The sequence below is a fragment of the Oreochromis aureus genome, linkage group 6, assembly GCF_013358895.1.
Source record: "Oreochromis aureus strain Israel breed Guangdong linkage group 6, ZZ_aureus, whole genome shotgun sequence".
NCBI lineage: Eukaryota > Metazoa > Chordata > Actinopteri > Cichliformes > Cichlidae > Oreochromis > Oreochromis aureus.
In genome coordinates this window covers 30404976-30427265 of record NC_052947.1, presented here as the reverse complement: position 1 = coordinate 30427265, position 22290 = coordinate 30404976, and the positions used below count along the sequence as shown (strand labels likewise).

The 22290-nt window shown below is 39.6% G+C and overlaps 1 protein-coding gene across 2 annotated transcripts in view; it reads left to right on the top strand.

The window, feature by feature from the left end:
- Nucleotides 1-22290, top strand: part of rbm20 (RNA binding motif protein 20) — a 53168-nt gene that overhangs the window by 25679 nt on the left and 5199 nt on the right. For both annotated transcript variants that reach the window (XM_039613091.1, XM_039613092.1), the window contains exons 2-12: nt 6868-7912; nt 8303-8367; nt 8796-8905; nt 10373-10473; nt 18263-18409; nt 19255-19386; nt 19470-19549; nt 19646-20342; nt 20423-20509; nt 20609-21197; nt 21525-21590. In XM_039613091.1, the coding sequence (XP_039469025.1) occupies nt 6868-7912; nt 8303-8367; nt 8796-8905; nt 10373-10473; nt 18263-18409; nt 19255-19386; nt 19470-19549; nt 19646-20342; nt 20423-20509; nt 20609-21197; nt 21525-21590 (3119 nt within the window). The remainder of the gene's footprint in view (nt 1-6867; nt 7913-8302; nt 8368-8795; nt 8906-10372; nt 10474-18262; nt 18410-19254; nt 19387-19469; nt 19550-19645; nt 20343-20422; nt 20510-20608; nt 21198-21524; nt 21591-22290) is intronic.

Sequence of the window (22290 nt, the reverse complement as noted above, 5' to 3'; positions counted from 1 at the left end):
AATTCTAATGATCTGGTTTCAACAACATAAATGCATAACAACACAAAAAAAACAAAAAACAAAAAAAGAAGACAAAAAAAAGTAAAAGTTAATCTAAGGAAAAATGTTCTGAAAGTTTTATTCTTTGTACATGCCCAGACAGCACATTTGTTAAATGAAAACTTCTATATAATTTTATAAATATACTTAAATGTGTATCCTTTTTCATAAATAGAGTTAAGTTATATAAATATAAAAACAAATGCAATATTATAGTCAGATGAACAACAAATAATTGTTATTTCACTTTATTTACTTCATAAAATAAAAAAGACAACTTTTGGTGTAGAAATGTAAATGTATTCAATTTTTTCACAGTGTTAATAAATCTTACAACAACAGCTTTTCTGGTTGCCGTGAGTTTCATGCATACTTCACTTGTTTACCTGATAACCGTTGGATAAAGCACAAATTAGAGACAAGTCTTTGCCAATTAGTTTATTTAGGCAAAACAAATTTTTTGTATGTGCACCTTATGCCTTGATCTGTCCACACATTTCAAGAAGCTAATGTTTTTTATTGTTAAAATCACACCACATGCATACCCTTCAGATTGGAGGTATTTGAATATGCATGTTTTGTGGTTTTTTTGTTTTCTTACATTCATGTTTTGCGTCGCAAAACTTCCCGATTATGGTTTTGCTGGTGCGAAACACGCACGAGGTGGTTGGTTGGTAGTCTCGTGACAGCTTTTACTGTTTTTTGTGACTTTGAACCTGACAGTTGACTCCACACCAAGCTTTACAGCTGCCATTGTGGAAGCAACAGATTCAGGATTGCACTGCATTACCCAAATGCCTTCTCTGTAAATACTTTCTCCCTGTGCTGGTCTGCCCTGTCCTCACACACACATGCCGACCACTTGTGACTTTTCATCACACGCGTCTCTGCCTTTCCCATTAACACAGGGAAGCAGCGTCACTCATGCTGGGGTAAAGACCTCTAGCAGTGATGTTATGTTAGTGTACATGTACTAGCATTAGTCAACATGTTAGAGGACAAAGACGCAGTCTCAGCTGCTGGGCAAAGGTCAGACTATGAAGAAGCAGTGCAGAGTTTAGCGTCAGAGGTGTAACTCGGACCTTCACTGTCTAACTTTTCAAGGTTTGTGCATTTCTTCCAGTACGTCAAGGTTTGCTTGTCAGTTTTGGCTTGTTGGGTATTATAGCTGCAAGTGTTGTCAGCTGCACGGAAGCAGGATTTATAGCTAATCGTGAAGATGCAACTGTTTTGGACAATGTTGCATTTTGTTGGATGTTTTACTGGACTCAGCGGATGGCTATTCTTGAACCAAACTGGACCTAAACCCTTCCTCTAATTTGTTACTTCCTCCGATGAGGCTTTGTAGACCGACCGGATCGACGCTTCAGTTTTTGACTATGATGCTGTCTTAGAACTTAGAAATTGTGAGATTTGCAAAGATGTGGTTGTTGTAGTTTGTCATGTGCCCCAAATGACTGTGTTATTATTGTAAGTTTTTAAAATAGAACAGGAAGCAACTATCAGTCAAAGTTGCTTGGTGTTTATGGCAGCTGTTTTTGACTGATTTTTCTGAATCTGCTGCTTTACGTATGCTTCTCAACCTACAGTATGCACGAATGAAGTTTCAGCTGGACATTAGGATGTCGTCTTGTATTTGTATAATACTTTGTTGAGCAGAATTAACAAGGAATCAGCGCTCCAGGTGCAGAATAGCTTACCTGACTGTTTTCTGAATAAGGAAACAGATGGGTGTTTTTCTTTTAACATTCATATGAATGTTTCACTGAAATATAAGACTTAATTAGAAATAATTAGATTCTTGAACTACAGTGAAAATATGGTGGAGGACATCATAATGCACAATGTATGTGCCCCTGTCAACAAGGGGGGGGGAGAAGATATTTTCTTAATAAAAGGGATTCATATTGTTTTGGTTTTGGCATTGTATATTGGTTTATATTATTAGAAACACCATATTTTCTGGTGTTAAGGAATGTTTTTTTCAATTTGATTTTAAAATATGCTGATGACACTCAGCCTTTAATTGTCTGGTGTTTGGGTTGATGAGGGTAAAATGGTTAACCTCTTTTTATTGTCCTTTTTTTTCTTTACCAAAAAGGTCACTATGGATCTTTATTATGTTTATGTGACGGCTTGTGCTTCCCTATCAGAAAAAAATGAATAAGTGAGCATGCATAATTAGCAGCAAATTCACTTGTAAATGATGCAAATCTGATGTATATTCTCTCGAATTATGTATTTTTAAAATTAAACCTTGTGGGACGCAATAGAAATACCACATTTAAACCTGTACATGTATTTATGTGGCTAAGAACACATGAAGCTATTCTGAAGACTGAGCTAATGCTGTCTGCTATGAATCTGTACTGCGACATGACTCTGACTGCGAGAGGCTGTTTTCAGCGTGTCACTCAGAGCAGGGAACTGTAACAAATGCACACCAAAAAACACACTGGCACACTACCTGAAACAAAATAAAAACACATCACAGAGGATGATTCAGATATATTCTATATTTGAATATTCAAATATAGAATAGAAAAGAATAGAATAGCCCTTTGTTTTCATTGTACATGTACAACAAAATTGTGGGACTGGGGGTGCTGTGCAGCTGCATACGTGCCGCCATCTTACATTTATATAATATATAATATCAATATTATATTTGTATTTCATACATTTGTGATGTTTTTATATATGATTTGCAACTGTTTTTTCTTTTGGATACTATAGTACAAGAGTGTATTAGGATTGAAAATTGCACAGGCATGTTTCAAATCTAAGCTCTCTAGTCCCTTTGATAAGTTTGATAAATTGGTTATTTTAAACAGAAATGCATGTTTTTGTTTGCTTTTGCTGTTTTAAATGATTTGTCTTCAGATTAGATTTGTTTGTCACTTTATAACTTCCTATTTACGTTTCCTGTCCATTCCTGTAGTTATTAAATATTCTTGATATTCTTTTCCACTTTTCAATTAAATATAGAAAGTCACATTGAATGTTTAATCTATCTATCTATCTATCTATCTATCTATCTATCTATCTATCTATCTATCTATCTATCTATCTATCTATCTATCTATCTATCTATCTATCTATCTATCTATCTATCTATCTATCTATCTATCTATCTATCTATCTATCTATCTATCTATCTATCTATCTATCTATCATGATATGAGAAAGCTACAGAAACATATACGTATAAATAGTATATGTATACATACATAGTGTTACATAGTGTTAAACCCTTCCCTTCCACAACTGGTTGAGGTTATTTTGACACCTATATTCCCTATCGTCATAACAAGATTAGTTTGAAGTGTCTGGCACACTGTGCCAGGAGCCCAAGAGTCCATATTAGTCTATTAAGGACACTGTGTATCATGATGGCAGAGGGCAACTCTAGTATTTATAGCTTTGAGTCATAAGCTGGAATGGTGTAAGTGTATCTCTCCATCAGCATGCTTGTTCACTTAAGAGTGTGTACAATCGTCAGAAGAACTGGGAGCTGTGAATTGTCCAAAATGAGCAAAATATCATACGCACAGGTATTATAACTCCACAGACTGTGCTAGATTACTTTCCTTTGTATATGTTGCAAATACATAAATTATTTCTTAACAAAGTTCCAAAGAGCTTCACAGACAAAGAACAATCATAAAAACTGTTTACTAAATTATGGTAATAAGCCAAAACACTGAGTATGACCAATAACTGGAAACAGAAAGTTGTATGATGAACTAATTGTGATGTACCACTTTGGACACAAAATAAGTTAAATGAATGGTTTATTATCAGATTTGATTGAACTAGTAATCTTTTTTATGATTTGATGGTGTTATACATCAGCCATTACTCTTATACTGTAGAAAATACACCACCTTTAATACAATATTTCAACACAAAGTGTACTACAATATTCTCAAAGTCCAAAACAAACTCACAAAGTTTCATTTGGAGAGGTGGGATTTTAGGACCACAGTATATACAGCAAGATGATTTATGGCTCATTTGAAGTGTGAGTGATGGCTGTGATATGACAAGTTTATGATGTGGCGATGTAATCACAAGACTGTATCACAACTGAAGAAGCCAACAGGATGACTGACATGAAGGTGATAATCCTCTGCAAGATTCTGTTTCATAAATTAATTTTTGAAAATGCCTTTTGACTTTTGTTTGTTTAGAACAACCAAAATCCATTTTATAATCTCTCACTTCTTATGCACAGTACTACCTTTTATGAAAGAATTACAAATAATCCAGATTCAAACGCTTCATAATTGCTGTAAACAAAGTTTTACGGCTGTCGCTGCTTTGTCTCTGACAGACTGTTTGCACAAATATTGAGGCAGTGGCCAGGCAGGCCGGTGTCAAGGGCTTAACATAGATAATGTGATGAATAGTCAAGTAGACTAAGTTTAGATCTCCTATAAGAGCACTCATCAGAAACTGAAACGGCTGACCAGTTAAACAGGGTCATGGCACCTGTGGGTTGTGTTGTTCTATTACAACAGTTTGTGTTGTAGCAGTCGGTAAACAGATAGCTACTCACGTGCTAACTTTCCTACATCTTTGTAAAAATTCAATGGAATTTGTGTTTTATATGGATGCATAATGTTAAATCTAATATTAATATGCAAATATTATGATTAAAAAACATACAGGACTTAATTGTACATAGCTCATTTCAGTGTTTATGTTTTGTACTTGCGTTTGAACTCTGGCTCCCCAAACTTGCTTTTCCCAGTGCTTTTTCTTTGCATTGTGAGGCTATAATTTCAGGAGGTGGAGCATCGTTTACATAAGTAATCTGCTGATTGAGCTCTACAAAGCCACACTGGAAGATCCCAAATCCTCAATGAGTTAAAGATGATACCCTGTGAATGCAGGGCTGCAGCCAAGATGGAGAGCAAGGTCTAGAAAGTATAACCTCTTTCTTCAGTTTATTTCTTATAGCAGACAAAATTGAGACAGTAGCTGCACTGACTAAGACCCAGAGGGACATTGGGATTGTAGGATCATGTGCTTTACTGAGATATTTTTGCAGGAAAATCTTCCAAACTCATACTCAGCAGTTTTCAGATCTAACAGGCAGACTGGCAAGAGGAAAGGTGTGAGGATTGCAGTACTTGTGATGTAGGATTAACAGATGGTGTTATTCTGGACATGTTAATGTGAACTGCTTGCTGCGAGGCTCCAACCATGTCATTGGTCGAGGGAGTTCACATGTGTTGTTGCTGTTTACATCCCGGTTGGGGCAGATTGAGTATGTGTAAGGCATTAGTTGTATTCAAACGGACAATACCCAACTACTTCAGGAGACACTCATGATACACACTGACCCCGCTTCATTTGCTGTGAGTAGGATGTCACAGGTTGCTAATGGAGGTCTGCAGAGACCTTTTAAGGGTTTTTCTGTGTTCTGTGAGCATGAACATGAAATGAGCTCCCTGGTTAACTGCATAACTGGTCTTAAAAGGTTAAAACATAGTCTGTGTCCGTGTCCATATGCACACTGATTAGCCACAATGTTTATACTGTGTAGGTCCTGAAAAACAACTGTGACCCGTTGGGGTATGGACATGAACCTGGCAGGAGACCTGATAGTTTTGGTTTGGGACCTCTGGGAATTATGTTTGATTCAAGACATTGTTTCAATGCATAAACAGATGGGAATCTGCTTATCAGAAGCAAAATGCTGTGTAATTACATTGTTTGGTTTGCCTTAATCCCAGCAGCAATGACAACAGGCTAATGGCAGTGCTAAACTCTCATTTTCTGGTTTATTGCTTGTAAGATTTTCCATGTGTGCAGATATTAGCTGTGGAGCACATAAGTGTGTAAAAATTTAAAGCTGAAACTTTGAAACTTTAAATCAGCCAATATCAGCAAGAAAAGGAAAAACTGTGAAGTATCTGATAAATCTTTCTTTGTAATACCAGCAATATATGGTATTAGTTAGTGTAATGAAAGCTAACCAAAAATGAGCTGCCGGTGGGCATTTAGCCAAATATAAAATCAGTGCTTATTAAGCTGTTGCAAAGGACTGTGCAAACTGTGCATAATGTGTCATTATTTGGTATCAGTACACAACATTTGCAGAAAAATTTAAAAAATGCTCTGTACACAAGAGCCTATGTTATGCAAACTGTAGAGCCATGGTTGTTACTTATATATAGGTGTGGTAAATAATAAGTGTACACATATCAATCCAGATATTGAGCCAGTATTGTTATCGGAGCAATACTAGCAAGATTGAATCGATGGTTTAGTGAAAGCGGTGTTTTATTGTGTGACCTAAATATTCTGGAAAGTAAAAAATGCTTTAGTGGTCATTAAAATGTGTTCAGAACTTGCAAACTGATGATGATTCATGTCATAAATCATGACACAGCTCTCTGCTCTACATAAGCTGCTTTTTAAGCTAAAGGTATATATATTGGTTCTTGGTATCAGCAAAACTCAGTGTCTTTACTTGGTATTGGATTGCTACCAAACCTTGCAGTATTGCAGATCACTAGTAAATAATTATCAAGCTATAAAAGAAAATGGTTTGAAATTATCATAAAAATCTCAGTACTGGCCACACATTTTATTAGAAATTAAAAATATGTTCACATCCTTTTTGTAGGTGATATTAAGTATAATCACTGTTCTAATGTGTAACTGACACTTTACAGACAGTTGTAGACTAAATCCACATTGTCCCATTTTTAATGAAGAGCAGAGAAAAGATCTGTTCTGTAGCCTATAAATACCAGTTAAATTTGCCCAAATCTTCAGTTCCTGAAAATGTCTGTGATCTTTTGTACCCTGCAGCATCACTCCGGGACCTTTGGACGGTGCTGACAATAAGGGTCTCCAGTTGGGTGTCCAGCTCCCAGGCAGTTCGCAGACAGGTGCTCAGCAGCAAAACCAGCAGCTCCTCTTGACTCCAGCCAGCCTCCAACTCGCTCAGCTCCAGGCCCAGCTTACCCTCCATCGCCTGAAACTGGCTCAGGAAGGCAACACAGCTGCTGCGGCCACTGTTCTTAATCAGGTTCTCTCCAATGTCAACATGTCTCAGCCCTTGTTTAATCAGTTACGGACTTCAACAATGGTTGGAAGTCAACAGAGTGCCTTCCCCACAGGAGTGCTAGGTTTCCCCTCTTCAAATTCAGCCTTGGGAGCCTTGGTCAGTGGGGGATTCAACCAAAATCCAGGCAATGTTAGACTGAACCATCCTTGTGGAGGAGACGCGATGGGTCAACAGGGCAATGAGTATGGGAAAAAGTCTGGGTCGACTTACCCCTCTGACACTGACAGACGACTTCAGTACAGCTTATCTGGAGGGACATCTGCAGCATCAGCCACTGCTGGTAACGGGCTGTCCACAGTGATGAATACTCAGGCAAGCAACATGACCAATGTTGGTCTTCAGCGAGATTTCTATAGGCAGGATATGCAAGTACAACAAGCTGGGTTTAGTGAGCAGAAAATGAATGTTTTTAACTCCATGGGACATAAAGAGCAATGGCAAGGTCACACCAACTTGTCTCACACCGGTATGGTGGATGTGGGTTCTAATCCTCCCCCTGCGTGGACACCGGCTGGACAGCCGGCTCGAGCTAGGACTGAACTATATAACCCAGAGGAGCCAACCCCTGATCCGAAGTTAAACTGCAGTAGTGCAGCAGTTTCCTCTTTTGGTCCAAGTGGCATACAGGCTTTAGGACTCTACCAGCGCCTGCATGGAAAAGAGGAAGCTTTATCGTCAGGTACCAGGACACTTCAGCCTTATCAAGTCAGTGATTACCATGCTGTTACACCCACTCAGCTGCCACACCAGTGTAGCATTTGTGACAAGAAGGTCTACAACCTAAAGGTGAGCAAAGTGATGAGTGTAAATCTTAGCACGTGACCATTATATGAATCTATGCAGTTGTATATTTGAAACAGGAACAGAACAAAGTTATTTTTCTTGAACTAAAACATGAGTTTGTGTGATGCTTAGAGGATTTTACAAAAATTAAACAAGTCCTGACTTTCTGAATGAGCATTAAGCAGATATTAAGAATAGCTAATATACAGTAGTTAAGTATTTTTGTTCGATGGCCTCCAAGTCCACAGTGGTGTCTCTTTAATTGGTTTCAGCCATGAGGTTATACAAGGGGTAGCTAAGAGCCAACATGGGAGGGCAAGTATTGGGCTTCCTGTGTCTAAGCTGTTTGAGTCTACATGTTCAGACAGTGTTTATGTGTGTGCGTGTGTTTAGGACTGGGAACAGCACGTGAAGGGAAAACTACACCTCCAGAATCGAATGTTGTATGCAAATGATGGGTGAGTCATTTACAACTCCAAAAACTCACTGCACAGAGTCTAAATTAGACTATCATTGCAGACTTTCCTCTCCTATTACTTTACCTGTCATTGATGACTGAGGACGTTCAGTAAGCCTGTGTGTTGATGTGATTTGTTGTGGTTTTTGTTTTGCTGAGTTTCAGACTACTATAAGTAGAAGACGTTTTTTATTCTGTATTATTCTTATAGATGACGTAGTTTCTTACCAGTGTTTTTTACACAGCTTTAAAACGATGTCGATCAGTTCAGAGCAAACCTCTTTTAGCAGTTGGAAATATGTTAGTTTCCTTTTCCTTGCTTCTTATGCAGCTGTCTTAATCTTTCTATGAATATGAGCTCTGTCATAAGATATGAGCGAGCAAGGCAGGGGAGAGGCAGCTAAAATCAGCCGTCTCTGATTGTTGCAGTTCAGCGGTGGTATCAGCTGGAGCTACTCACTATGCTGTCGGCAGGCCTTCTGATGGAGGTCTGAACCCCGCAGGAACAAACCCCATAGTCTGTTCTGCTGCGAGTCAAGGTAGGATAACCCACCACCAACACCACCAGCTGTGTATCTCCTTACATTAGTGCAAAGTGTAAAACATCAGTCTTAACTCCTGCTGTAAGAGTGATATTTTACTCATCACTTGATTATGAGAAACGGGGTATTTTTAGGACATGAGGCAGCATGTTTTTATAGTTGAACACCTCTTATTTTAACACATTGAAGTGCTGTGTGCAGTTAGCATGAAGTGTTTTGAAGTCCTAAAACAGTACTGCACTGTGCCAAATCATCTTTTTTTGTACATGCTGGAGGAGTAGCAGTAAACACAACAAAGCCGAAGACTTCTACGCACTGCTTTTCTGACAAACTCTCTTGATCCTATTATATATGCTTCATGCATTCACTTATGTATAATTACTAACTACAAACTGCCAACAAGCCCATACAGCATTAATAATATTTGTGCCTAATTGCCTAACACAATTTTTATTGGATGAGTAATCTGTTAGAAGATCTCGGTCTCAGTATTGAATTCCCATTGCTCGGAAGGGTGGTGAAGAAATGCCTTTAAATAAAATGGAAACAATGTGTTTTGAGCTACCCAAGACTGGGTAGCTGTTTGAACTATGCTAGTACTGTGTGCCAATTTCCAATAGTTCTGAGGTCATTCCATCATAGTTACAGCTCCTATGGCACATTCAACTGATTTTAAATTTAGACTATCTTCTCTTTAGGGTTTAAATAAATCTGAACCTAACATTTGCATATCTATTATGGAGGCACTCTGCACTTAAGATTAAACCATCTGGTTTAAATAGTATTGGAGCTAAAATCCAAGTGATTGGATGGTCCCTTATGAGCAAGTATTTACACAACAATGGGAAGGAAGAGCTCCCATGTAACAAAAAGAGGCCTCTGGCAGAACCAGGCTCAGCGAAGTTCAGCCATCTGCTGCAACTGGCTGGAGCATGAGGGGAAAGAGACAAGAAAACATAATCACCACGAGTTAGCTAGGACTAATGCCTGCGCGATTCTCACATCGGCCAAAATGGCAGAAATCTGCTTAATCAGACACCATGTGAACCTTGTGGTGCAGAGAAAACAGCAGAATGAAGACTCTAATCTGACTCATCAAACATTTGCATTCTCAGCTGCATCTCCATCTGGTAATATCTATAAAGCTACAGGGCTTGTGTGAAAATGGGTTATGCGTATGAAACTGCAACTACATCTGCATCACAGTGGAGCATCATTACTTTTTTCCAGATGTTTCTCAAGAGTTTGGCAAAGCCTTTTCTTCCAGCTAGGTGCTGATTGGGAAAAAAGACTTTGAACAAAGAGGAAATTAAGAAAAAGCAACAATAAAAAAAATATATAAAAAATTTTGAACAAAATATTTAACAGTTTGAAAATTTACTTTACTAAAGCAAAGTTGTTCCCTCGCACTGGGTTTACTGTTTCAGGACAGTTGTAAGTTCCCATGTCAAATTGTTTCCACAGATGTATCCTCAGGAGCCAGTATGTCATACTTGCCAGCTACAGCCATGAAGACTTACCCCACGCCAGACACAGGATTTGCCTCACACCAGCCAGAGTCAAAGGTCAGACAAATGTTTGGGTTTTTTGGACTGGATACATGGTTCTTCGTTAGAGTTTGCCCAGAGCACATAAATCAAATTTTAAGATAAGTTGGAAAGAATGCTAGTGACAAAGAAGCAGCTGAAATTCTTGATTTTTCACTCCCTATAAAAAAAAGATTATATATTATGGTTCAAATTAGATTTTTTTAAATTACATTTGAACATCCAACGGGATGTTCAAAAGGCTCTTGTACCTTTGAGATGATCTCTTCATTTAGTTTTTCTGAGCATTTATTCTGCTACACTTCTTTCATGTGACATCTAAACATGAAGAAAGAGTGAATAAGTAAGAATCAACACTGAATGTGTGCTGCTTAATGAATGGATTCAGATCACCTTGTTGACAGATGCTCGGGCCCAACACCAGGTTTCATGTTGGCGCTCTTCCACTGAACTTTAATAGTTAGAAGACTACTTCCAAATTTATCAAGCGCATGAATTACGAAAGCTCTAGGTTTAAAGACCACAACAGCAATAAATACTGGGAACATTTATCCAGATTTACTCAAGAATATATTTATATTTTAAGAATAAGAGATTTTTTGTAATTGCTTGAACACTTTTTCTTTTACTTCTGTTTTCTGGTTATGCCCCCTAATTTGTAAAGACACTTAGATTTAACCACCTGATGACACTGAAGGATTCAAACATAATTAATATCAGCAATGTAGAGGGTTACCAAATGTGTTGCGAAAGCAAAAACTAATCCTAACACTGATTTTAAAGTATTTCTAAGAGATGAAGGATAGTTGTCCTAACTGTGGTCCTGCAGTGAGTTTGCCTGACTTAAAGAGTCTGTGTTTAAATGGGGTTAAAAAAAACAGCAGCTGTTGATAGGCGTCCATCATGAAGGCAGGTCTCTTGAAAAGCACAGTGCAGATGATGAGTGAAGAGAAAGGACACCAAAATTAGACCCGGCAAACCTTCGGAAAGCCTACACTTATGACTAGCATGCAGCTTTCAACAGTCTGCGGGCATCAACACACACCCAGTGCAGGGACACATACATTGGATATGTGTTAATATGGTTACACAAACACACTATATGGACTCGTGCGGTCTATACTTTATTTTAGCTTCAGTTTTTCATAATGCATAAAGCAAGGCATACAACTCCTTAGATTATATTTCCTCACTTTCTATAATTTCCCTTAAATTCTGAAGTTAAGTTATTTTTGAAAATACATCATCCGGCATTTGCCTGATGTCTTTAAAGCCACTTGCGGTTTATTAGCTGTATCTTTAACCCTTTAAAGTCTCAAACATTCATTAATAATTGCAAGAAAAGTGTTTTTTTATTTTTATTTAGTGTTTATTGAACATTCTGACAAAAAAATCGAATATTAATTCGAGTATATGACTTTGAATTTGTCACAAATTCAAAGTCAAATTCAAAGACAAGACAAGCTGATCCAGAGCTGGATGCCTTAGTGTTTAAACTAGATTCCTTCTCCTCTAAAGCCGCTGTTTGTTCTTTGTTGCCAGGGTAACTGTATAACAGGAGGCTGAAGTTAGTGATTGAACAAGCCGTGTGCGTCTTTGGTTGGTTATTGACAAAGGATTTTATTAGCATGGAAGTATTTATAGGGTGTGCTACATGAGCTAATGTTGGTTGCAATAAACACACACCTGTCCAAGCCTAACATGTGAGGTTTTATTGTTTTTAAAGCCCTGTGAGATCCCAGGGATCACACAAATGCACACACGCATGCAAGTTTTGATATTTTTTGTAGTTTTTAGTTGTTACATGTGCACAGAAAAAAAATAAAAAGTTAAATAAATTGTTGTTCTTAATTTCACTAACTGAAACTAAACTAAATAAAAAAATTGTAGGGGTTGCAGTTAACTGAAATAAAAATAAAAACTACACCTAAGTAAGTGAATAAAGTTCATTTTTAGAGCGCTTTTCACAGACAAGAAGTCACAAAACAAAAATGCAAAAGTGCTGCAATACAAAATAAATAAGAAAATTAAGTACCGTAATCAAAAGAAAATCAAAGTAAGACACAGATAAAGTAAACAGGTAGTTTAAAAGTGAATTAAAATCAACAAAACCCTGATTAAAAAATGTTTAACTCCTTTATAAGAGTCCACAGAGTCGGCCAAATGTACCTACAGTGGGAGACTGCTCCGAAGTTCTGGTGTCATGGGCTGAAAGGCTCTGCCCCCCTATTGTTTGATCTTGTGCAAGCAACAGCTAACAAACTCTGAAACTACAAGCATCAGTGTGTTTAATAAGATGCTGGGATAGATAGTCTGGAGCCTGGTCGGTTAATGCTTTGTATCTAAGTACAGCAATTTTAAAATGAATCCAAAAATCTACTTCAAGCCAGTTTAAGAATATAAAGGAGGAGTAATGTGAACTTGCTTACTAGAACGTGTTAATAGTCTGGCTGCAGGATTTTGTAATGCTTGATTTAGTTAGCCGGTAATCGAAGTGCGATGACAAAAATCCACAAACAATTTTCTCAGAGTCACTGGCCTTTATAGGTGGTCTTGTAATATCTATTCTATTATTACATGAGACATCTGACTAAAACTGTCCATATTAAGACAAAAACTACAATAAAAACTAAGCAAAACGAAACATTTAGAAGTATCAAAAATTAAGCTGATATGGTCGCTTTAAAAGCAAACGGGAGTTAAACTGAAATGTGAGCAAAGTTTAATTAAAACTGAAAAATAAAAACTACAATAACTCAGATACAAACCAAACTACAAGGAAAAATTTTTTTACCAGTATAAAGACGAAAGCTACTTTCAGCTGCTCTGTATTCAAAAGGGGTTTTAGGTAGCACCAAATGTTGGATTTGGCACATTTTCACCAAAGTCCCTCCAGACACAGCCCTGTCCAAGGCTCAAACCAGGGATCTTTTGCTTGTGAGGGAATTTGTAAACCACTACACTATGAAGACACTACAACCGCTACAACAATGCTAGCATATGTTCCCCTGGGTTCATACATAAATTAGAAGCATGCACAACTATTGTTCTTCTGCACTGCAGTGTCAGCTGTCCAGCCTGAAGTAACACAGTAGCTTCTTTCGACAGAACTCGAACAGAGATAAACACAGGATTACAGCTAACTGCTGTGTGGAGCACAGACCTAAAGACCCCAGGGTCACACCCCCCAGGCAGCAGTGTTAAGTTTCAGACTGGTGAGAGACTGGTAAAGTGATCTGAGGAATCGGCTTGTGAGCACTCTGCGTAGGAACGTGGGGAGAAACTGTGAAACCAAACTGACCATCTCCTGGATCTTGCAGCATGAACCCTGATTTGTACAAATAAGCAGACGTATCCTCAGAAGAGATTCCACCGCAATTTACTGAACACATTGCAAAGCTATAGTTTTAGGACTGTTTCCTTTCGCTGAATTGTAAGAAACTGTAAGGAACTCGCAAGGGTTTAATTAAACTATTTCAGTCAGGGTTGATTGCCAGTTCAGTTAGAAGATTATTTGGAGTTCTTCCTTTCCTGTTCTTTATGAATTTGTGCTTTTTAATTGTTGATAATTAAGTTTTAGTGAACATTGAACATAACCAAACGTCTTCTGTCATTTATCCAAATTATTTTTTTTTATAAATAAACCACATTAAGGAGGTCCAGGCTGTGTGTAAAGTGTCTCCTTGTGAGTAGCCAATGACACGGCATAACTCTGCACTTCTGGTTTGCGGTCCACAGAAACGGCTACTGTTCAAAGCCTGAGCCAACCTTGAAAGTGATCTTAATGCTGTGGTCAAACTGTCTGGCCTATCAGACACAGGCCTGACTTTTACAGGTCACACATTTGTGACTAAAGCAAGCAGCGACTGAGCCTCTTGTTCTCACTAATATTCCAAGGACATAAACAGCCTATTCCTGGATCTGTTTATTGAGCCCATCCTGAATCGACCTTTATGTGTTCTGGTGGTGGAACTGGCATGGGGCTGTTAATAGAATTATCATAATTGCATCTGAAGTTGTTAATGTCACTATGCTGGCCAGAAACTATTAAGTTATAATATCTTTTTTTTTTAATTAGCATTATCAAATGTTTTTTTTGTCTAAAATATAGTCACATGGCGCATGTTGTGTTTGGGCTGTTTGTGTATGCACAGAATATGCACCAAACTGACATGTAAATTTTAAAAGTTATGTGTGTACAAAGGTATAAAGGTTAGATTGTATAAATGTCTTCATAAGACATTTATACACTCTAGATTTAAGCGAAGTAAAGTCTTTGTTATTGTTGGGCTTTCCTTGGACAAAATTCTAAGAATAAAACTAAGATGCTCCGGGTCGAATCAAGACCCTGGTCTGGCCAACACATAAGATAAAAGATAAAGATAAAGATAAAGATGACCTTTATTAGTCCCACAGGTGGGAAATTTGTTTTGTTACAGCAAAAGTGCAAAGTTATATAGCAGAAATTAGAAAACACTGGAATGCAATAAAATAAAATAAAATAAAATACTGTATACAATAGAATAAAAATAGAATAATATATACAATAGAATAAAATAGAACACAATAGAAAAAAATAGAACACAAATACTATATACAACTGAGTAAGAAAATACAAAAGTACAACTTTGTCAGAGAAAGAATTGCACATGTAGCAGTCTTATTGCACGTGTGAGGGTTTGATCAGCTGCCAAAGTCTTTGTTGTGGAGTCTGACAGCAGTGGGGAGGAAAGACCTGCGAAATCTCTCCGTCCCACACCGTGGGTGCCGCAGCCTGCCACTGAAGGAGCTGCTCAGTGCTGTCAGAGTCTCCTGCATGGGGTGGGAGATGTTGTCCAACAGGGATGACAGCTTATCCACCATTCTCCTGTCACTCACCACCTCCACTGGGTCCAGAGGGCATCCTAGAACAGAGCTGGCCCTTCGGATCAGCCTGTTCAGTCTCTTCCTGTCCCCAGCAGAGATGCTGCCGCCCAGCAGACCACACCATAAAAGATGGCTGAGGCCACCACAGAGTCATAGAAGGTCTTCAGGAGTGGGCCCTCCACCCAAGCGACCTGAGTCTCTGCAGCAGGTACAGCCTGCTCTGCCCTTTCCTGTAGAGGCGTCTGAATTATGAGTCCAGTCCAGTTTGTTGTTCAGATGAACACCAAGGTACCTGTAGCTGTCCACAGCCTCGATGTCCATACCTTGGATGTTCAGTGGTTGCAGTGGAGGATGTTTGTGCCTGCGGAAGTCTACCACCAGCTCCTTGGTTTTACTGGCGTTGATCTGGAGGTAGTTCAGCTGGCACCAGTCCACAAAGTCCTGAGTCAGTCCTCTGTACTCCTTGTCGTCCCCATCAGTGATGAGGCCGACTATTGCAGAGTCATCAGAGAACTTCTGCAGGAAGCACTGGGTGGAGTTGTGGGAGAAGTCTGCAGTGTAGATGGTGAAGAGGAACGGAGCCAGAACCGTTCCCTGTGGGGCCCCGTTACTGCAGGCGACCCTGTCCGACACACAGCCCTGAGTCCTCACATACTGTGGTGGGTCGGTGAGGTAGTCCAGAATCCAGGTAGTGAGGTGATGGTCCACTCCAGAGTTCTCCAGCTTGTCCTTCAGAACCGAGGGAAGAATAGTGTTGAAGGCACTGGAGAAATCAAAGAACATGATTCTCACAGTGCTCCCAGCGGTCTCCAGGTGAGCGAGGGAATGATGTAGGAGGTGAATGACGGCATCATCCGCTCCAATGCCAGGCTGGTAGGCAAACTGAAGTGGGTCCAGTGATGAGCTCACCAGGCGCTGAAGCTGAGCCAGGACCAACCGCTCCAGGGTCTTCATCAGGTGGGATGTCAGAGCCACCGGCCTGTAGCTGTTGAGGTTCTTGGGGCGTGAAGTCTTTGGCACTGGAACAACACAGGAGGTTTTCCAGAACTGTGGGACTCTTCCCAGCCTCAGGCTCAGGTTGAAGAGGTGCTCCATCACACCACACAGTTGGTCAGCGCAGGACCTGACAACCCTCGAGCTGATGCTCCTCAGTTCCCTCCTAACCTGGGTGGTTGAGAGAGACAGGCTGGAGCCTTGTGTTGATTGTGTATTGGATGCTGTTGTTGGGGGTGGGGAGGAGTGAGCAGGGTGAATAGAGGAGGTGTGAAGTGTCTGAGGTGTCAGAGGTGGAACAGCAGCAGTGGGGGTGGAACTGTCTGTCGGGTTTGTCAGCCAGAGACGCAGAAAGAGGAGAAGGGGTGCTGGAAAAGTTGCAGTTGCAGCACAATGGTTGCAGAAATAAGACTCTGTGATATAACAAGTTGAATTTATAACCGCTTTCTGCATTGATGTCAAAGGAACATGAGGTGTCAAACGGCGTGTCAACCAGCTAGTCTGATGATGAATATAGCGCTTCGCATTTGCAAGATGCAATACGCAGGAGATGGACCACTAAAAGGGGGTTCACTCTTCTCCGTCACAGTAAAGAAAGTGCATAAGAGTTGCAGGTATCTGAATTATCAATTACAATATCCCTTGTGTGGTTTTAATACTAAAGTTATACATGCTATAAAACTCTATTTGACGAGTTTATCAAACAGTAAGTATGTGAGAATTACTAAAGGTAGCACTTTAGCTTCCGCTTGTCAGGCTCTATCATGAGAAAAATAAGGTTCAGCATACCCTGTGATATCACATTGGCCACATGCAGAGGACAAAAACATACATCTTCCTTCTCCAGCTTTATATCGGAGAGAGCACGTTCTCACAGCCCTATCAGCCACTCTCTAAGTCCTTATTCCCACAGCCCCAGTTTTACCTCGTGCAGCCCAGAGCACCCAAGGGGCGCCATGCAGGGGTCCAGACAGAGGCTCCGATGGCCTTCATTCCCACCGACACTCATGGGAGTGGTCGTCACACTTAAGAAGGGGTGAGGATGAAAGGGAGAGGGATGATCCGTGGAGGAATGGGGGCAGCGTGGCTGATGATTGACCTAATGCTGGACATTACAGAGCATACAATATATCCCTGTGGGACACCAGATGATCCGCATAAGGGATTAGATTTATAATGACATAGGATTGTATAGCATCTAAAGACAAAACAAATAGTTTAACCTCATCTGTATTGTTCCTGCAGTCTAGTTTCTAGTGTTTTTCCATGACAAAAGAATGTATTGTGCCTCTGTATTACCCCCTCTCAGTTCAGATTTTAAAAAAGGAATTACAAGTGGGTGTTGAGCAGTGCAGGTCACAATACTTGACAGCCTGGAGAGATGTGTGTCAAATGTCCACACCTAGTAAACTGCCATGTCTCTAATGCCTTAAAAATAACAAAATTTCATTTTTACTGCTGGATGGCTCCCAAGGATGCGCTGAGGTGGGCTGTATGTAGGGAAATTGTTTTGAAGATATGTTTTTGTTATCAACCAAAATTAGATGATAAGATCGATAACAATTCCTAAGCCTAGCTTCACATAATTCCTGAAGGAAGGAAAAAAACTTCTTGCTAAGATTTGTCAAAGGGGAAATTGAAAATTCTCCCTCAAAGCTGTGAAATGTCATGTGATATCTTTTATATTTACCTTTGAGATGCTGGGTAACTGAATTCCATGGTTGACACCTGTGTTCAGTGGCTGCATTCCGCATTTGGGAAGTCGTGTGCTCATTGTGGGACACACTAAAATTGACACATAAACACAACTCTCTGTATCCTGGTCATGGTTACAAGTGCTGCAAATAGGATAAACTGATAAACTATTTTAAAGTTTGAAGATCTAAATAGAGATGAGATAAATTATTTAAAGTTGCTCAAAGATTGCATTTTTTTTTCATATTTGCAGCCATTTCCGATCAGAAAGACCTCTGTCGGTCGAGTCGTCCACATATGCAACCTCCCTGAGGGCAGCTGCACTGAGACTGATGTCATCAACCTGGGAATACCCTTTGGCAAAGTTACCAATTACATTCTCATGCGGTCGACACATCAGGTAAAACAAAATGATTATTTATCAGTGAATAGTAACTTGTTGTTCATGTTTATCAGAAACGGTTTAGGTCTCAATTACACGTCTATATAAAAAGTAAATTATACTTTTGGACATCGCTCATTCAGATCAGTAAATTCTTTGCTTACATTAGTATAAAAAGGTAACTTCTGTGCTTAAAATGTGCACCATGCAGCATACATGGTTACAGTTTTCTTTATTTTAGCATTTAATGATGCACTGTTGCAGCTGCTTGTCAGACATACAGTTGACCGATGGGGTTTTAATACCAGTGGCAGGGTGTTTAATTACACCCCGAACTTAACTTTAAAATATATGAAGCGTCTTGCTATGTTTGCACAGATTTCTGTAGTGGTTACCTCCAGAAAAGTTGTGGATTGGATGATTACCTTTATATGGAGCACATGTGTAAAATACAAATGACCTTTTTTTCTTTTTTATTATCTGCATCTTCTTTTCTGCCACGGCTGTTATACGATACCAAACACTTTGTCATAACTTACTGGCTGTTTAACTACCAGTACTTGACAGCTCACTTAGGCTCCAGGGTTTCATTTAACAGACCTGCAGCATTCATATCACCCCTATCAAATTTAAAGCATTCACTCTAAAATCACCGTATTAGTTGCAAAGATGAAAGAAAATGTTTCCGTGAATTATTACGTTAATGAAATTCGATACTCGAGGATGATGGTGTTCAGATTTTCTTCCATCTACTCTGTCATCTGAAACGTATATATGTTTGAGAAGATTAGCCCTGAAAAAAGAACCTCTCGTAACAGGGTTCATGATTATTGCAACTTTCTAACATTTTATTCCTCCACCAGGCCTTTCTAGAAATGGCATATGTAGAGGCAGCTCATGCCATGGTTCAGTACTACCAACTTACTCCAGCTATGATTAACAACCAAAAACTTCTAATACGAATGTCTAAGAGGTACAAGGAGCTGCAACTCAAGGTAAAACTAAAGAGCAACATTTTAAAAAATCAGTTATACACTATGTTGGGCATTTACTAAACCCATAAGTCTTTTTCATTTAGAAACCAGGTAAAGATGTTCAATCGATCATCCAGGATATTACCTCACAGCGGGAAAGGGATGAGATGCAACAACATGAACAGTAAGAAAACTCAAATGTTTGTTTTCATGCAGCCAACTTCTTTGAGTTGCTAATGGATAAAATGCAATCTCAAAAACGTACATCTTCTTTTTCCAGCTTTGTAGCAGAGCGAGCACGTTCTCGCAGCCCTATCAGCCACTCTCTAAGTCCTCATTCCCACAGCCCCAGTTTTACATCATGCAGCTCAGCCCACAGCCCCCAAGGGCCACAATGCAGGGGTCCAGAGAGAGGCTCAGACGGTATGGGCCCCCACCGGGGCTCATGGGAGTGGTCGTCACACTTAAGAAGGGGTGAGGACGAAAGGGAGAGGGATGATCCGTGGAGGAATGGGGGCAGCGTGGATGATGATCGGCCTAATGGTGGACGGGCGCCTGACCGTCGAAAGACCTACCAAAAATCCTTAGATCATCTTAGTTTCAGATCTACAGATGAGCGAGGAGGTGGAGGAGAAGGGATGAGGGGCAGAGACTGGCACCCACGAGGAAGCCCTCAAGGCTCATCCTATAATTCGTACAGGAACATCGAAGATGATTTCTACAAGGAACAAGTGTACAAGTCAGACAAGCCGCTCAGACCTCCATACCAGCGACATGACACAAAGCCAAAGAGGAGGGATGGTGATGACTACCACTCAAGGTCCAGGCATTCAGAATTTGAGATGGCTGATCAGACACTTTGCAGAACACCTGAAAATAAGAGGCAGAGTTCACCAGACAGGGGCAGGAGTAAGAAAACAAGCAGAAGGTACACGGCTGCAGAGAAAAAAGAGAGAGAAAATAAAACTGAAAATACTGTGAGTAACTTCTGTAAGTGTACATTGTTTATTTACATCTGCCAAATATTTCTTGTAACTAAAGAGATTTCCTTTTTCAGGACCGCCAGTCAAAAGAAAAATCAGTTTCACCTCAGCAAATCAGTAAGACAAAAGAAACTTCTGAAGGTGGTAAAGACAGGGATGCTGTAAGTAAACATGATGTTTATGACACCTTTTAAACTCTGGTTGTAGCTGGAAGCAGGAAGTAGTGAATTAAAAACAATTTTCTTGACCCGTTTTCTTAGGAGAAGGATCGGGAAAGTTGTGACGACACAGATGAAGAGTGTTGGTATCCTAAGAACATGGAGGAACTGGTCACTGTAGATGAAGTGGGAGGAGAAGATGATTCCATTATTGAGCCAGACCTTTCTGAGCTGGAAGAGTTTGCATCCTGCCCCAAAGACTCAGCAGGGGAGCCATCAGTAGAGGAGTCTATATTGCCGTCTTCCTCATCCTTGGAGGCGGAGCCAACATCTAATGAGAAATCTCCAGAGATTGAAAAGTCTTGTGGGGATGCTGGAGACCAGGCAGCAACAACTGTAACTGAGAAACAAGAGAATGCTACAACTTCAGCCAAACCGGAAGACCAGAAAATGAATCCAGTGACTTCTGAGTTACCAGTTGCTAACCTTAGTGAATTCCCCAGTGAGGAGTTTAAAGCTGCATTGAAGGAGACATGCTTTGAAGGTAGTGAAGGAGCCAACAATGGGCCACCAGGAGAGACTGTGGAAAATCATATCTGTGTATTAGAGGACAGCAAGACCCCAGAAGTAGGACAGGTCATGGAAGTAGTCAAGAATGGAGTGCAACACCAGGATGATGTTCAGAAAAAAGGTACTGCTTACAAGAGAACATTAATGTTCATTAAAAAAACAAGTGTAGCTGTTCAGCTTGTTTTTTAAACTTATACAGTTTTGTTAATCATTTGCTTCTAGCTAGTGTGAGACCTGTGAAATTATTCCTCTTTCTGTGCCTCATTAGAATAAGTCAACAAAATGATCTCAAATGACAGTGCAGGTTATAAATGTAATTAGAGCTACGTGATGGATAAGCTGAGAAGATTTTTTCTACAAGTGTCTTATTTAGTTGTCTGAAGCCAGATACAAAAAAATAACAAAAAGTAAGTACGTTTCTTTCTCATAACTCATATGCCTTTCATAGACTTTGAGGCCTGCTCACCATCTCGTGAACAAGATAGAGCCGTCAGTGAACACGGCATTCCTTTGGGTAAGCATAACACATTTTTGTTACCATGACTGTTGAGCTAATAAAATCACTAAAAGCGAGTGGTACTCTGAAAAATCAGCTTACATCGCAGGTTAAATGTAAGCTTGTGAAACTTGTGAGGCCTGATAGATAAAGTTTTTCCAACCATTTGGAATAAAGTCCACAACCTAAAAAGTCACCAGTAGAAGACTGGATGTGGTAGATAACCCACTAAGTTATGCAGTATCAAAGTAAAAAGTAACACCTTTTTTCTAATCTAGTCTAGACTTCTTACGCGTGACATTCTGATTAAATTAAAAAACTTTTTATGAGAGTCTGCTGCTCAGATAAAACACACAACAGGGTATAGTCAGCTTCAGATCCATATGCACTACTGGAAATACTTTAGGTTTAGGTGAGGGAGACTGCACAGAGCATGCAGGAAATAGGATTTTGTACTATTGAGCTGGCAATTTAAAAATTGTTTACTATCAGATTTCATTGCATTAGAAATTCACAAGCTCACACACACCTCCTCTGAGTTAACGAGTTTGTTAATAATTAACAAGCTCATTCTGATCAACTGCACAATTGTTTGTAAAAGATTTACATTTAATTTAACCTGGTTGTATGTTAGAGGCCAGTTAACACCTGTTGCTGTTAAAAAAATGTATATCCTGATGGTCAGAGTATAAGGTTTGAAACAGAAGTCTCAGTTTGC